We start from the raw sequence: 17,267 nt of genomic DNA on the forward strand, positions 1-17,267 counted from the left end.
TGAGGTGTCTGAATTTATTACCATCAGCACTGGGCAAAGTGCACAGACACAAAGCACTGAGTGCAAAGAGACAATCCAGGAAGCACAGGATCCACACTGGGCACAGAGATACAGTCCAGCAGGAACAGGATCCACACTGGGCACAGAGACACAGTCCAGCAGGAACAGGATCCGCAGTGGGCACAGAGACACAGTCCAGGAGGCACAGGATCCGCAGTGGGCACAGAGACACAGTCCAGCAGGAACAGGATCCGCAGTGGGCTCAGCTCACGAACAGAGGGAAGACAGCTTCTTCGGAAAGGATTGCCAGCCCATCGAGCGAAAAAGCAATGATTGGACTGACAGTGCTCGTCCTTCTGTATGGAGGGGTCTCTGCAGGTGGGTGCTCGGGTCTGAGAGGGTCTCAATGCCAGGCTGAGTACTGGGGTATTAACCCTCAGTCATTGGGTATTGGGGTCTGAGCGGGTTTCTGTGCCAGGCTGTGTACTGGGGTATTAACCCTCAGTCAGTGGGTAATGGGGACTGAGAGGGTCTCAGTGCCAGGCTGTGTACTGGGGTATTAACCCTCAGTCAGTGGGTAATGGGGTCTGAGCGGGTTTCGGTGCCAGGCTGTGTATTGGGGTATTAACCCTTGATCAGTTGGTATTGGGGTCTGACCGGTTTTGGTGCCAGGCTGTGTATTGGGGTATTAACCCTTGATCAGTTGGTATTGGGGTCTGACCGGTTTTGGTGCCAGGCTGCGTACTGGGGTATTAACCCTTGGTCAGTTGGTATTGGGGTCTGAGCGGATTTTGGTGCCAGGCTGTGTACTGGGGTATTAACCCTTGGTCAGTTGGTATTGGGGTCTGAGCGGGTTTTGGTGCCAGGCTGTGTACTGGGGTATTAACCCTTGGTCAGTTGGCATTGGAGTCTGAGCGGGTTTTGGTGCTAGGCTGTGCACTGGGGTATTAACCCTTGGTCAGTTGGTATTAGGGTCTGAGCGGGTTTTGGTGCCAGGCTGTGCACTGGGGTATTAACACTTGGTCAGTTGGTATTGGGGTCTGAGCGGGTTTTGGTGCCAGGCTGTGTACTGGGGTATTAACCCTTGCTCAGTTGGTATTGGGGTCTGAGCGGGTTTTGGTACCAGGCTGTGTACTGGGTTATTAACCCTTGGTCAGTTGGTATTGGAGTCTGAGCGGGTTTTGGTGCCAGGCTGTGCACTGGGGTATTAACCCTTGGTCAGTTGGTATTAGGGTCTGAGCGGGTTTTGGTGCCAGGCTGTGTACTGGGGTATTAACACTTGGTCAGTTGGGATTGGGGTCTGAGCGGGTTTTGGTGCCAGGCTGTGTACTGGGTTATTAACCCTTGGTCAGTTGGTATTGGAGTCTGAGCTGGTTTTGGTGCCAGGCTGTGCACTGGGGTATTAACACTTGGTCAGTTGGTATTAGGGTCTGAGCGGGTTTTGGTCCCAGGCTGTGTACTGGGGTATTAACACTTGGTCAGTTGGTATTGGGGTCTGAGCGGGTTTTGGTGCCAGGCTGTGTACTGGGGTATTAACACTTGGTCAGTTGGTATTGGGGTCTGAGCGGGTTTTGGTGCCAGGCTGTGTACTGGGGTATTAACCCTTGGTCAGTTGGTATTGGGGTCTGAGCGGTTTTGGTGCCAGGCTGTGTACTGGGGTATTAACCCTTGGTCAGTTGGTATTAGGGTCTGAGCGGGTTTTGGTGCCAGGCTGTGTACTGGGGTATTAACACTTGGTCAGTTGGTATTAGGGTCTGAGCGGGTTTTGGTGCCAGGCTGTGTACTGGGGTATTAACACTTGGTCAGTTGGTATTGGGGTCTGAGCGGGTTTTGGTGCCAGGCTGTGTACTGGGGTATTAACACTTGGTCAGTTGGTATTAGGGTCTGAGCGGGTTTTGGTGCCAGGCTGTGTACTGGGGTATTAACACTTGGTCAGTTGGTATTGGGGTCTGAGCGGGTTTTGGTGCCAGGCTGTGTACTGGGGTATTAACCCTTGGTCAGTTGGTATTGGGGTCTGAGCGGTTTTGGTGCTAGGCTGTGTACTGGGGTATTAACCCTTGGTCAGTTGGTATTGGGGTCTGAGCGGGTTTGGTGCCAGGCTGTGTACTGGGATATTAACCCTTGGTCAGTTGGTATTGGGGTCTGAGCGGGTTTGGTGCCAGGCTGTGTACTGGGATATTAACACTTGGTCAGTTGGTATTGGGGTCTGAGCGGGTTTGGTGCCAGGCTGTGTACTGGGATATTAACCCTTGGTCAGTTGGTATTAGGATCTGAGCGGGTTTGGTGCCAGGCTGTGTACTGGGGTATTAACCTTTGGTCAGTTGGTATTGGGGTCTGAGCGGGTTTGGTGCCAGGCTGTGTACTGGGGTATTAACCTTTGGTCAGTTGGTATTAGGGTCTGAGCGGGTTTGGTGCCAGGCTGTGTACTGGGGTATTAACCCTTGGTCAGTTGGTATTGGGGTCTGAGCGGGTTTGCGCCAGGCTGTGTACTGGGGTATTAACCCTTGGTCAGTTGGTATTGGGGTCTGAGCGGGTTTGGTGCCAGGCTGTGTACTGGGGTATTAACCCTTGGTCAGTTGGTATGGGGGACTGAGAGGGTCTCAGTGCCAGGCTGTGTACTGGGGTATTAACCCTCAGTCAGTGGGTAATGGGGTCTGAGCGGGTTTCGGTGCCAGGCTGTGTATTGGGGTATTAACCCTTGATCAGTTGGTATTGGGGTCTGACCGGTTTTGGTGCCAGGCTGTGTATTGGGGTATTAACCCTTGATCAGTTGGTATTGGGGTCTGACCGGTTTTGGTGCCAGGCTGCGTACTGGGGTATTAACCCTTGGTCAGTTGGTATTGGGGTCTGAGCGGATTTTGGTGCCAGGCTGTGTACTGGGGTATTAACCCTTGGTCAGTTGGTATTGGGGTCTGAGCGGGTTTTGGTGCCAGGCTGTGTACTGGGGTATTAACCCTTGGTCAGTTGGCATTGGAGTCTGAGCGGGTTTTGGTGCTAGGCTGTGCACTGGGGTATTAACCCTTGGTCAGTTGGTATTAGGGTCTGAGCGGGTTTTGGTGCCAGGCTGTGCACTGGGGTATTAACACTTGGTCAGTTGGTATTGGGGTCTGAGCGGGTTTTGGTGCCAGGCTGTGTACTGGGGTATTAACCCTTGCTCAGTTGGTATTGGGGTCTGAGCGGGTTTTGGTACCAGGCTGTGTACTGGGTTATTAACCCTTGGTCAGTTGGTATTGGAGTCTGAGCGGGTTTTGGTGCCAGGCTGTGCACTGGGGTATTAACCCTTGGTCAGTTGGTATTAGGGTCTGAGCGGGTTTTGGTGCCAGGCTGTGTACTGGGGTATTAACACTTGGTCAGTTGGGATTGGGGTCTGAGCGGGTTTTGGTGCCAGGCTGTGTACTGGGTTATTAACCCTTGGTCAGTTGGTATTGGAGTCTGAGCTGGTTTTGGTGCCAGGCTGTGCACTGGGGTATTAACACTTGGTCAGTTGGTATTAGGGTCTGAGCGGGTTTTGGTCCCAGGCTGTGTACTGGGGTATTAACACTTGGTCAGTTGGTATTGGGGTCTGAGCGGGTTTTGGTGCCAGGCTGTGTACTGGGGTATTAACACTTGGTCAGTTGGTATTGGGGTCTGAGTGGGTTTTGGTGCCAGGCTGTGTACTGGGGTATTAACCCTTGGTCAGTTGGTATTGGGGTCTGAGCGGTTTTGGTGCCAGGCTGTGTACTGGGGTATTAACCCTTGGTCAGTTGGTATTAGGGTCTGAGCGGGTTTTGGTGCCAGGCTGTGTACTGGGGTATTAACACTTGGTCAGTTGGCATTAGGGTCTGAGCGGGTTTTGGTGCCAGGCTGTGTACTGGGGTATTAACACTTGGTCAGTTGGTATTGGGGTCTGAGCGGGTTTTGGTGCCAGGCTGTGTACTGGGGTATTAACACTTGGTCAGTTGGTATTAGGGTCTGAGCGGGTTTTGGTGCCAGGCTGTGTACTGGGGTATTAACACTTGGTCAGTTGGTATTGGGGTCTGAGCGGGTTTTGGTGCCAGGCTGTGTACTGGGGTATTAACCCTTGGTCAGTTGGTATTGGGGTCTGAGCGGTTTTGGTGCTAGGCTGTGTACTGGGGTATTAACCCTTGGTCAGTTGGTATTGGGGTCTGAGCGGGTTTGGTGCCAGGCTGTGTACTGGGATATTAACCCTTGGTCAGTTGGTATTGGGGTCTGAGCGGGTTTGGTGCCAGGCTGTGTACTGGGATATTAACCCTTGGTCAGTTGGTATTGGGGTCTGAGCGGGTTTGGTGCCAGGCTGTGTACTGGGATATTAACCCTTGGTCAGTTGGTATTAGGATCTGAGCGGGTTTGGTGCCAGGCTGTGTACTGGGGTATTAACCTTTGGTCAGTTGGTATTGGGGTCTGAGCGGGTTTGGTGCCAGGCTGTGTACTGGGGTATTAACCTTTGGTCAGTTGGTATTAGGGTCTGAGCGGGTTTGGTGCCAGGCTGTGTACTGGGGTATTAACCCTTGGTCAGTTGGTATTGGGGTCTGAGCGGGTTTGCGCCAGGCTGTGTACTGGGGTATTAACCCTTGGTCAGTTGGTATTGGGGTCTGAGCGGGTTTGGTGCCAGGCTGTGTACTGGGGTATTAACCCTTGGTCAGTTGGTATGGGGGTCTGAGCGGGTTTGGTGCCAGGCTGTGTACTGGGGTATTAACCCTTGGTCAGTTGGTATTGGGGTCTGAGCGGGTTTTGGTGCCAGGCTGTGTACTGGGGTATTAATCCTTGGTCAGTTGGTATTGGGGTCTGAGCGGGTTTGGTGCCAGGCTGGGATGGAGACAGGAACACAACAACAGGAGGCTTTTCAGCCCCTCCAGTCTCTCCCACCAGCCAATGAAATCATGTCTGATCTGTACCTTTGCTCGCTATCCCGTGACATCCTTTCCAAATAAAAAGCTAACAATGGAGAGAGAAACAACGTTCTGATAAAAGGTTATTGAACTGAAACATTCACTCTGTTTCTCTCTCTCTACAGATACTGCTAAACCTGCTGGGTATTTCCAGCATCTTCTATTTTTATTTCAGATTTCCAACATTCTCAGTATTTTGCTTCTGTAAAAATCTCTCTCAGTTTTGAAAGGTTCAGTTGAGCCTCCACATCCACAGCCTTGGGGGGGGGGAGGGGGGGTGGGGGGGTGGGGAGGGGGAAGAGTTCCCGATATCCACTGCTCTTTATATGGGATATTGTTTCCTGAATTCCCTCCGAAATGGCCTCGCTCGAATTTTAAGATGATGCCTCTTGTTCCTGATTCGAGCACCAGAGGGAGCAGTTTCTCACTATCGAATGCTTGGTATTAATTGTCGATTAATTGAGGGTTTAATTATGTTCAGTTTACGGGTATTACTTCAGAATTCAATTGTGCTGCTGTAAATTCTGGTGAGGCAGAGACTTTCCACATTCAGACCCTGCAGAGATACCTGTACGTCGAGCCTCCTCCTTCAGACCCTGCAGAGATACCTGTACGTTGAACCTCTTCCTTCAGACGCTGCAGAGATACCTGTACGTCGAGCCTCGTCCTTCAGGCCCTGCAGAGATACCTGTACGTTGAGCCTCCTCCTTCAGACGCTGCAGAGATACCTGTACGTTGAGCCTCCTTCTTCAGACGCTGCAGAGATACCTGTACGTCGAGCCTCGTCCTTCAGGCCCTGCAGAGATACCTGTACGTTGAGCCTCCTGCTTGAGGCCCTGCAGAGATACCTGTACATCGGGCCTCCTCCTTCAGACCCTGCAGAGATACCTGTACGTCGAGTCTCCTCCTTCAGACCCTGCAGAGATACCTGTACGTCGAGCCTCGTCCTTCAGACCCTGTAGAGATACCTGTACGTCGAGTCTCCTCCTTCAGACCCTGCAGAGATACCTGTACGTCGAGTCTCCTCCTTCAGACCCTGCAGAGATACCTGTACGTCGAGCCTCGTCCTTCAGACCCTGCAGAGATACCTGTACGTCGAGTCTCCTCCTTCAGACCCTGCAGAGATACCTGTACGTCGAGTCTCCTCCTTCAGACCCTGCAGAGATACCTGTACGTCGAGTCTCCTTCTTCAGACGCTGCAGAGATACCTGTACGTCGAGCCTCGTCCTTCAGACCCTGTAGAGATACCTGGACATCGAGCCTCCTCCTTCAGACCCTGCAGAGATACCTGTACGTCGAGTCTCCTCCTTCAGACCCTGCAGAGATACCTCTACGTCGAGCCTCGTCCTTCAGACCCTGTAGAGATACCTGTACGTCGAGTCTCCTCCTTCAGACCCTGCAGAGATATCTGTACGTCGGGCCTCCTCCTTCAGACCCTGTAGAGATACCTGTACGTCGAGTCTCCTCCTTCAGACCCTGCAGAGATACCTGTACGTCGAGTCTCCTCCTTCAGACCCTGCAGAGATACCTCTACGTCGAGCCTCGTCCTTCAGACCCTGCAGAGATACCTGTACGTCGAGTCTCCTCCTTCAGACCCTGTAGAGATACCTGTACGTCGAGTCTCCTCCTTCAGACCCTGCAGAGATACCTGTACATCGAGCCTCCTCCTTCAGGCCCTGTAGAGATACCTGTACGTCGAGTCTCCTCCTTCAGACCCTGCAGAGATACCTGTACATCGAGCCTCCTCCTTCAGGCCCTGTAGAGATACCTGTACGTCGAGCCTCCTCCTTCAGACCCTGCAGAGATACCTGTACGTCGAGCCTCCTCCTTCAGACCCTGCAGAGATACCTGTACGTCGAGTCTCCTCCTTCAGACCCTGCAGAGATACCTGTACGTCGAGTCTCCTCCTTCAGACCCTGCAGAGATACCTGTACGTCGAGTCTCCTCCTTCAGACCCTGTAGAGATACCTGTACGTCGAGTCTCCTCCTTCAGACCCTGCAGAGATACCTGTACATCGAGCCTCCTCCTTCAGGCCCTGTAGAGATACCTGTACGTCGAGTCTCCTCCTTCAGACCCTGTAGAGATACCTGTACGTCGAGTCTCCTCCTTCAGACCCTGTAGAGATACCTGTACATCGGGCCTCCTCCTTCAGACCCTGCAGAGATACCTGTACGTCGAGCCTCCTCCCAGATGGTGTGCAATTGCAACATTTTTCGTCCAGAGCTCCTGTTTGAAAACCTGGGGGTCTTCCTGTGGGAAGTGCAGGAGCTGCCTGTCTTTTACCAGGAACAGATCAGGATCTGGAACATGGACACCTCCAGCCGGAGCAGTCTCCCATCAGGAATGATGGATCTACTCCAGGAACTGCTGCTCAGGAATCTGCACCTCCATCAGTCCAGGTTCATGTGGCTGGGAGGGAGAGGGCACAGGCTGGCAAGGTGACCAGAGTCAGGGGTGTACTGGAAGGTGGAGGAGAGGGCACTGCCAAGGTGACCAGAGTCAAGGATTGACTGGATGGTGGAGGAGAGGGCACTGCCAAGGCGACCAGAGTCAGGGGTGTACTGGATGGTGGAGGAGAGGGCACTGCCAAGGTGACCAGAGTCAGGGGTGTACTGGAAGGTGGAGGAGAGGGCACTGCCAAGGTGACCAGAGTCAAGTGTGTACTGGATGGTGGAGGAGAGGGCACTGCCAAGGTGACCAGAGTCAGGGGTGTACTGGATGGTGGAGGAGAGGGCACTGCCAAGGCGACCAGAGTCAGGGGTGTACTGGAAGGTGGAGGAGAGGGCACTGCCAAGGTGACCAGAGTCAGGGGTGTACTGGATTGTGGAGGAGAGGGCACTGCCAAGGTGACCAGAGTCAGGGGTGTACTGGATGGTGGAGGAGAGGGCACTGCCAAGGTGACCAGAGTCAGGGACAGACTGGATGATGGAGGAGAGGGCACTGCCAAGGTGACCAGAGTCAGGCACAGACTGGATGGTGGAGGAGAGGGCACTGCCAAGGTGACCAGACAAGGGTGTACTGTATGGTGGAGGAGAGGGCACTGCCAATGTGACCAGAGTCAGGGACAGACTGGATGGTGGAGGAGAGGGCACTAGCTCCAAGGTGACCAGAGTTGGGCGGTGTCCACCAGTGAGGGCGTGCATGCGGTGTCTGCCCGAGAGGGAGCGAGTGAGGCATTATCGACAGGGACTCTGTGTTGTGTTGTGTTTATTTACAGGGACTCTGTGTTGGGGGTTATCTACAGGGACTCTGTGTTGTTTTGGGGTTTATTTACAAAGGCTCTGTGTTGTGTTGGGTTTATTTACAGGGGCTGAGTGTTGTGTTGGGGTTATTTACAGGGGCTCTGTGTTGTTTTGGAGTTTATTTACAGCGGCTCTGTGTTGTGTTGTCTTGGGGTTTATTTACAGGGGCTCTGTGTTGTGTTGGAGTTTATTTACAGGGACTCTGTGTTGTGTTGTCTTGGGGTTTATTTACAGGGGCTCTGTGTTGTTTTGGAGTTTATTTACAGCGGCTCTGTGTTGTGTTGTCTTGGGGTTTATTTACAGGGGCTCTGTGTTGTGTTGGAGTTTATTTACAGGGACTCTGTGTTGTGTTGTCTTGGGGTTTATTTACAGGGGCTCTGTGTTGTGTTGGAGTTTATTTACAGGGACTCTGTGTTGTGTTGTGTTGGGGTTTATTTACAGGGGCTCTGAGTTGTGTTGGGGTTTATTTACAGGGACTCTGTTGTGTTGGGGTTTATTTACAGGGGCTCTGTGTTGTGTTGGGGTAAATTTACAGGGGCTCTGTGTTGTGTTGGAGTTTATTTACAGGGACTCTGTTGTATTGGGGTTTATTTACAGGGGCTCTGTGTTGTGTTGGGGTAAATTTACAGGGGTTCTGTGTTGTGTTGGGGTTTATTTACAGGGGCTCTGTGTTGTGTTGGGGTTTATTTACAAAGGCTCTGTGTTGTGTTGGGTTTATTTACAGGGGCTGTGTGTTGTGTTGGGGTTATTTACAGGGGCTCTGTGTTGTTTTGGGGTTTATTTACAAAGGCTCTGTGTTGATTTGGGTTTATTTACAGGGGCTCTGTGTTGTGTCGGTGTTTATTTACAGGGGCTCTGTGTTGTGTTGGGGTTTATGTACAGGGGCTCTGTGTTGTGTTGGGGTTTATTTACAGGGGCTCTGTGTTGTTTTGGGGTTTATTTACAAAGGCTCTGTGTTGTGTTGGGTTTATTTCCATGGGCTGTGTGTTGTGTTGGGGTTATTTACAGGGGCTCTGTGTTGGTTTGGGGTTTATTTACAGGGGCTCTGTGTTGTGTTGGAGTTTATTTACAGGGACTCTGTTGTGTTGTGTTGGGGTTTATTTACAGGGGCTCTGAGTTGTGTTGGGGTTTATTTACAGGGACTCTGTTGCGTTGGGGTTTATTTACAGGGGCACTGTGTTGTATTGTTTTGAGGTTTATTTACAGGGGCTCTGAGTTGTGTTGGGGTTTATTTACAGGGACTCTGTTGTGTTGGAGTTTATTTACAGGGACTCTGTGTTGTTTTGGGGTAAATTTACAGGGGTTCTGTGTTGTGTTGGGGTTTATTTACAGGGGCTCTGTTGCGTTGGGGTTTATTTACAGGGTCTCTTTGTTGTGTTGTGTTGGGGTTTATTTACAGGGGCTCTGTGTTGTGTTGGGGTTTACTTACAGGGGCTCTGTGTTGTGTTGTTTTGGGGTTTATTTCCATGGGACTCTGTGTTGTGTTGGGGTTTATTTACAGGGGCTCTGTGTTGTGTTGTTTTGGGGTTTATTTCCAGGGACTCTGTGTTGTGTTGGGGTTTATTTACAGGGACTCTGTGTTGTGTTGGGGTTTATTTACAGGGGACCTGTGTTGTGTTGGGGTTTATTTACTGCTGATCTGTGTTGTGTTGTTTTGGGGTTTATTTACAGGGGCTCTGTGATGTGTTGGGGTTTATTTGCAAGGACTCTGCTGTTTTGGGGTCTATTTCCAGGGACTCTGTGTTGTGTTGGAGTTTATTTACAGGGACTCTGTGTTGTGTTGGGGTTTATTTACAGGGGACCTGTGTTGTGTTGGGGTTTATTTACTGCTGATCTGTGTTGTGTTGTTTTGGGGTTTATTTCCAGGGACTCTGTGTTGTGTTGGGGTTTATTTGCAAGGACTCTGCTGTTTTGGGGTCTATTTCCAGGGACTCTGTGTTGTGTTGGAGTTTATTTACAGGGACTCTGTGTTGTGTTGGGGTTTATTTACAGGGGACCTGTGTTGTGTTGGGGTTTATTTACTGCTGATCTGTGTTGTGTTGTTTTGGGGTTTATTTACAGGGGCTCTGTGATGTGTTGGGGTTTATTTACAGGGACTCTGTTGTGTTGGGGTTTATTTACAGGGGCTCTGTGTTGTGTTGTGGTTAATTATCAGGGGTTCTGTGTTGTGTTGGGGTTTATTTACAGGGGCTCTGTGTTGTGTTGTGTTGGAGTTTATTTACAGGGACTCTGTTGTGTTGGGGTTTATTTACAGGGGCTCTCTGTTGTGTTGGGGTTTATTTACAGGGGCTCTGTGTTGTGTTGTGGTTTATTCACAGAGACTCTGTGTTGTGTTGGGGTTTATTTACAGGGGCTCTGTGTTGTGTTGTTTTGGGGTTTATTTACAGGGGCTCAGTGTTGTGTTGGGGTTTTTTTTACAGGGACTCTGTGTTGTGTTGTGTTGGGGTTTATTTACAGGGGCTCTGTGTTGTGTTGTTTTGGGGTTTATTTCCAGGGGCTCTGTGTTGCGTTGGGGTTTATTTACAGGGTCTCTGTTGTGTTGGGGTTTATTTACAGGGGCTCTGTGTTGTGTTGTGTTGGGGTTTATTTACAGGGGCTCTGTGTTGTGTTGGGGTTTATTTACAGGGGCTCTGTGTTGTGTTGTTATGGGGTTTATTTACAGGGGCTCTGTTTTGTGTTGTGTTGGGGTTTATTTACAGGGGCTCTGTGTTGTGTTGCGGTTTATTTACAGGGGCTCTGTGTTGTGTTGGGGTTTATTTACAGGGACTCTGTTGTGTTGGGGTTTATTTACATGGGCTCTGTGTTGTGTTGTTTTGGGGTTTATTTACAGGGGCTCTGTGTTGTGTTGGGGTTTATTTACAGGGACTCTGTTGTGTTGGGGTTTATTTACAGGGGCTCTGTGTTGTGTTGTTTTGGGGTTTATTTACAGGGGCTCTGTTTTGTGTTGTGTTGGGGTTTATTTACAGGGGCTCTGTGTTGTGTTGTTTTGGGGTATATTTACAGGGGCTCTGTGTTGTGTTGTGGTGGGGTTTATTTACAGGGGCTCTGTGTTGTGTTGTTTTGGGGTTTATTTACAGGGGCTCTGTGTTGCGTTGGGGTTTATTAACAGGGACTCTGTGTTGTGTTGGGGTTTATTTACAGGGGCTCTGTGTTGTGTTGTTTTGGGGTTTATTTAGAGCGGCTCTGTTTTGTGTTGTGTTGGTCATTATTTACAGGGGCTCTGTGTTGTTTTGGGGTTTATTTACAGGGGCTCTATGTTGTGTTGGGGTTTATTCACAGGGATTCTGTTGTGCTGGGGTTTATTTACAGGGGCTCTGTGTTGTGTTGTTTTGGGGTATATTTACAGGGACTCTGTGTTGTGTTGGGGTAAATTTACAGGGGCTCTGTATTGTGTTGGGGTTTATTTACAGGGAATCTGTTGTGTTGGGGTTTATTTACAGGGGCTCTGTGTTGTTTTGGGGTAAATTTACAGGGGTTCTGTGTTGTGTTGGGGTTTATTTACAGGGGCTCTGTTGTGTTGGGGTTTATTTACAGGGTCTCTTTGTTGTGTTGTGTTGGGGTTTATTTACAGGGGCTCTGTGTTGTGTTGGGGTTTATTTACAGGGGCTCTGTGTTGTGTTGTTTTGGGGTTTATTTACAGGGACTCTGTGTTGTGTTGGGGCTTATTTACAGGGGCTCTGTGTTGTGTTGTTTTGGGGTTTATTTCCAGGGACTCTGTGTTGTGTTGGGGTTTATTTACAGGGACTCTGCTGTTTTGGGGTCTATTTACAGGGACTCTGTGTTGTGTTGGGGTTTATTTACAGGGGACCTGTGTTGTGTTGGGGTTTATTTACTGCTGATCTGTGTTGTGTTGTTTTGGGGTTTATTTACAGGGGCTCTGTGATGTGTTGGGGTTTATTTACAGGGACTCTGTTGTGTTGGGGTTTATTTACAGGGGCTCTGTGTTGTGTTGTGGTTACTTATCAGGGGTTCTGTGTTGTGTTGGGGTTTATTTACAGGGGCTCTGTGTTGTGTTGTGTTGGAGTTTATTTACAGGGACTCTGTTGTGTTGGGGTTTATTTACAGGGGCTCTCTGTTGTGTTGGGGTTTATTTACAGGGGCTCTGTGTTGTGTTGTGGTTTATTCACAGAGACTCTGTGTTGTGTTGGGGTTTATTTACAGGGGCTCTGTGTTGTGTTGTTTTGGGGTTTATTTACAGGGGCTCAGTGTTGTGTTGGGGTTTTTTTTACAGGGACTCTGTGTTGTGTTGTGTTGGGGTTTATTTACAGGGGCTCTGTGTTGTGTTGTTTTGGGGTTTATTTCCAGGGGCTCTGTGTTGCGTTGGGGTTTATTTACAGGGTCTCTGTGTTGTGTTGTTATGGGGTTTATTTACAGGGGCTCTGTTTTGTGTTGTGTTGGTCATTATTTACAGGGGCTCTGTGTTGTGTTGGGGTTTATTTACAGGGGCTCTGTGTTGTGTTGTTTTGGGGTTTATTTACAGGGGCTCTGTGTTGTGTTGTGGTTTATTTACAGGGGCTCTGTGTTGTGTTGGGGTTTATTTACAGGGACTCTGTTGTGTTGGGGTTTATTTACATGGGCTCTGTGTTGTGTTGTTTTGGGGTTTATTTACAGGGGCTCTGTGTTGTGTTGGGGTTTATTTACAGGGACTCTGTTGTGTTGGGGTTTATTTACAGGGGCTCTGTGTTGTGTTGTGGTTTATTTACAGGGGCTCTGTGTTGTGTTGGGGTTTATTTACAGGGACTCTGTTGTGTTGGGGTTTATTTACAGGGGCTCTGTTTTGTGTTGTGTTGGGGTTTATTTACAGGGGCTCTGTGTTGTGTTGTTTTGGGGTATATTTACAGGGGCTCTGTGTTGTGTTGTGTTGGGGTTTATTTACAGGGGCTCTGTGTTGTTTTGGGGTTTATTTACAAAGGCACTGTGTTGTGTTGGGTTTATTTCCATGGGCTGTGTGTTGTGTTGGGGTTATTTCCAGGGATCTGTGTTGGTTTGGGGTTTATTTACAGGGGCTCTGTGTTGTGTTGGAGTTTATTTACAGGGACTCTGTTGTGTTGTGTTGGGGTTTATTTACAGGGGCTCTGAGTTGTGTTGTGTTGGAGTATATTTACAGGGACTGTGTGTTGTGTTGGGGTTTATTTACAGGGACTCTGTTGTGTTGGGGTTTATTTACAGGGGCTCTGTGTTGTGTTGGGGTAAATTTACAGGGGCTCTTTGTTGTGTTGGGGTTTATTTACAGGGAATCTGTTGTGTTGGGGTTTATTTACAGGGGCTCTGTGTTGTTTTGGGGTAAATTTACAGGGGTTCTGTGTTGTGTTGGGGTTTATTTACAGGGGCTCTGTTGTGTTGGGGTTTATTTACAGGGGCTCTTTGTTGTGTTGTGTTGGGGTTTATTTACAGGGCCTCTGAGTTGTGTTGGGGTTTATTTACAGGGGCTCTGTGTTGTGTTGTTTTGGGGTTTATTTCCAGGGACTCTGTGTTGTGTTGGGGTTTATTTACAGGGACTCTGCTGTTTTGGGGTCTATTTACAGGGGCTCTGTGTTGTGTTGGAGTTTATTTACAGGGACTCTGTGTTGTGTTGGGGTTTATTTACAGGGGACCTGTGTTGTGTTGGGGTTTATTTACTGCTGATCTGTGTTGTGTTGTTTTGGGGTTTATTTACAGGGGCTCTGTGTTGTGTTGGGGTTTATTTACAGGGGCTCTGTGTTGTGTTGTTTTGGGGTTTATTTAGAGCGGCTCTGTTTTGTGTTGTGTTGGTCATTATTTACAGGGGCTCTGTGTTGTTTTGGGGTTTATTTACAGGGGCTCTGTGTTGTGTTGGGGTTTATTCACAGGGATTCTGTTGTGCTGGGGTTTATTTACAGGGGCTCTGTGTTGTGTTGTTTTGGGGTATATTTACAGGGACTCTGTTTTGTGTTGGGGTAAATTTACAGGGGCTCTGTATTGTGTTGGGGTTTATTTACAGGGAATCTGTTGTGTTGGGGTTTATTTACAGGGGCTCTGTGTTGTTTTGGGGTAAATTTACAGGGGTTCTGTGTTGTGTTGGGGTTTATTTACAGGGGCTCTGTTGTGTTGGGGTTTATTTACAGGGTCTCTTTGTTGTGTTGTGTTGGGGTTTATTTACAGGGGCTCTGTGTTGTGTTGGGGTTTATTTACAGGGGCTCTGTGTTGTGTTGTATTGGGGTTTATTTCCAGGGACTCTGTGTTGTGTTGGGGTTTATTTACAGGGGCTCTGTGTTGTGTTGTTTTGGGGTTTATTTCCAGGGACTCTGTGTTGTGTTGGGGTTTATTTACAGGGACTCTGCTGTTTTGGGGTCTATTTACAGGGACTGTGTGTTGTGTTGGGGTTTATTTACAGGGGACCTGTGTTGTGTTGGGGTTTATTTACTGCTGATCTGTGTTGTGTTGTTTTGGGGTTTATTTACAGGGGCTCTGTGATGTGTTGGGGTTTATTTACAGGGACTCTGTTGTGTTGGGGTTTATTTACAGGGGCTCTGTGTTGTGTTGTGGTTAATTATCAGGGGTTCTGTGTTGTGTTGGGGTTTATTTACAGGGGCTCTGTGTTGTGTTGTGTTGGAGTTTATTTACAGGGACTCTGTTGTGTTGGGGTTTATTTACAGGGGCTCTCTGTTGTGTTGGGGTTTATTTACAGGGGCTCTGTGTTGTGTTGTGGTTTATTCACAGAGACTCTGTGTTGTGTTGGGGTTTATTTACAGGGGCTCTGTGTTGTGTTGTTTTGGGGTTTATTTACAGGGGCTCAGTGTTGTGTTGGGGTTTTTTTTACAGGGACTCTGTGTTGTGTTGTGTTGGGGTTTATTTACAGGGGCTCTGTGTTGTGTTGTTTTGGGGTTTATTTCCAGGGGCTCTGTGTTGCGTTGGGGTTTATTTACAGGGTCTCTGTTGTGTTGGGGTTTATTTACAGGGGCTCTGTGTTGTGTTGTGTTGGGGTTTATTTACAGGGGCTCTGTGTTGTGTTGGGGTTTATTTACAGGGGCTCTGTGTTGTGTTGTTATGGGGTTTATTTACAGGGGCTCTGTTTTGTGTTGTGTTGGTCATTATTTACAGGGGCTCTGTGTTGTGTTGGGGTTTATTTACAGGGGCTCTGTGTTGTGTTGTTTTGGGGTTTATTTACAGGGGCTCTGTGTTGTGTTGTGGTTTATTTACAGGGGCTCTGTGTTGTGTTGGGGTTTATTTACAGGGACTCTGTGTTGTGTTGTTTTGGGGTTTATTTACAGGGGCTCTGTGTTGTGTTGGGGTTTATTTACAGGGACTCTGTTGTGTTGGGGTTTATTTACAGGGACTCTGTTGTGTTGGGGTTTATTTACAGGGGCTCTGTGTTGTGTTGTGGTTTATTTACAGGGGCTCTGTGTTGTGTTGGGGTTTATTTACAGGGACTCTGTTGTGTTGGGGTTTATTTACAGGGGCTCTGTTTTGTGTTGTGTTGGGGTTTATTTACAGGGGCTCTGTGTTGTGTTGTTTTGGGGTATATTTACAGGGGCTCTGTGTTGTGTTGTGTTGGGGTTTATTTACAGGGGCTCTGTGTTGTTTTGGGGTTTATTTACAAAGGCACTGTGTTGTGTTGGGTTTATTTCCATGGGCTGTGTGTTGTGTTGGGGTTATTTCCAGGGATCTGTGTTGGTTTGGGGTTTATTTACAGGGGCTCTGTGTTGTGTTGGAGTTTATTTACAGGGACTCTGTTGTGTTGTGTTGGGGTTTATTTACAGGGGCTCTGAGTTGTGTTGTGTTGGAGTATATTTACAGGGACTGTGTGTTGTGTTGGGGTTTATTTACAGGGACTCTGTTGTGTTGGGGTTTATTTACAGGGGCTCTGTGTTGTGTTGGGGTAAATTTACAGGGGCTCTTTGTTGTGTTGGGGTTTATTTACAGGGAATCTGTTGTGTTGGGGTTTATTTACAGGGGCTCTGTGTTGTTTTGGGGTAAATTTACAGGGGTTCTGTGTTGTGTTGGGGTTTATTTACAGGGGCTCTGTTGTGTTGGGGTTTATTTACAGCGGCTCTTTGTTGTGTTGTGTTGGGGTTTATTTACAGGGCCTCTGTGTTGTGTTGGGGTTTATTTACAGGGGCTCTGTGTTGTGTTGTTTTGGGGTTTATTTCCAGGGACTCTGTGTTGTGTTGGGGTTTATTTACAGGGACTCTGCTGTTTTGGGGTCTATTTACAGGGGCTCTGTGTTGTGTTGGAGATTATTTACAGGGCCTCTGTGTTGTGTTGGGGTTTATTTACAGGGGACCTGTGTTGTGTTGGGGTTTATTTACTGCTGATCTGTGTTGTGTTGTTTTGGGGTTTATTTACAGGGGCTCTGTGATGTGTTAGAGTTTATTTACAGGGACTCTGTTGTGTTGGGGTTTATTTACAGGGGCTCTGTGTTGTGTTGTGGTTTATTATCAGGGGTTCTGTGTTGTGTTGGGGTTTATTTACAGGGGCTCTGTGTTGTGTTGTGTTGGAGTTTATTTACAGGGACTCTGTTGTGTTGGGGTTTATTTACAGGGGCTCTCTGTTGTGTTGGGGTTTATTTACAGGGGCTCTGTGTTGTGTTGTGGTTTATTCACAGAGACTCTGTGTTGTGTTGGTGTTTATTTACAGGGGCTCTGTGTTGTGTTGTTTTGGGGTTTATTTACAGGGGCTCAGTGTTGTGTTGGGTTTTTTTTTACAGGGACTCTGTGTTGTGTTGTGTTGGGGTTTATTTACAGGGGCTCTGTGTTGTGTTGTTTTGGGGTTTATTTACAGGGGCTCTGTGTTGCGTTGGGGTTTATTTACAGGGACTCTGTTGTGTTGGGGTTTATTTACAGGGGCTCTGTGTTGTGTTGTGTTGGGGTTTATTTACAGGGGCTCTGTGTTGTGTTGGGGTTTCTTTACAGGGGCTCTGTGTTGTGCTGTTATGGGTTTTATTTACAGGGGCTCTGTTTTGTGTTGTGTTGGGGTTTATTTACAGGGGCTCTGTGTTGTGTTGTTTTGGGGTTTATTTACAGGAGCTCTGTTTTGTGTTGTGTTGGGGTTTATTTACAGGGGCTCTGTGTTGTGTTGCGGTTTATTTACAGGGGCTCTGTGTTGTGTTGGGGTTTATTTACAGGGACTCTGTGTTGTGTTGTTTTGGGGTTTATTTCCAGGGACTCTGTGTTGTGT

At 48.5% G+C, this 17,267-nt stretch overlaps 1 protein-coding gene across 1 annotated transcript in view; it reads left to right on the top strand.

The window, feature by feature from the left end:
- The first annotated feature begins 56 nt into the window (after window positions 1-56).
- The window catches only part of LOC137345670 (class I histocompatibility antigen, F10 alpha chain-like), a 220,060-nt gene continuing 202,849 nt past the window's right edge, over window positions 57-17,267 (top strand). The window contains exon 1 of the mRNA XM_068008933.1: window positions 57-378. Coding sequence (XP_067865034.1) covers window positions 330-378 — 49 coding nt within the window. The 5' untranslated portion in view covers window positions 57-329. The remainder of the gene's footprint in view (window positions 379-17,267) is intronic.

Source organism: Heterodontus francisci, chromosome 29, assembly GCF_036365525.1.
Source record: "Heterodontus francisci isolate sHetFra1 chromosome 29, sHetFra1.hap1, whole genome shotgun sequence".
In the NCBI taxonomy this organism is placed as follows: Eukaryota; Metazoa; Chordata; class Chondrichthyes; order Heterodontiformes; family Heterodontidae; genus Heterodontus; species Heterodontus francisci.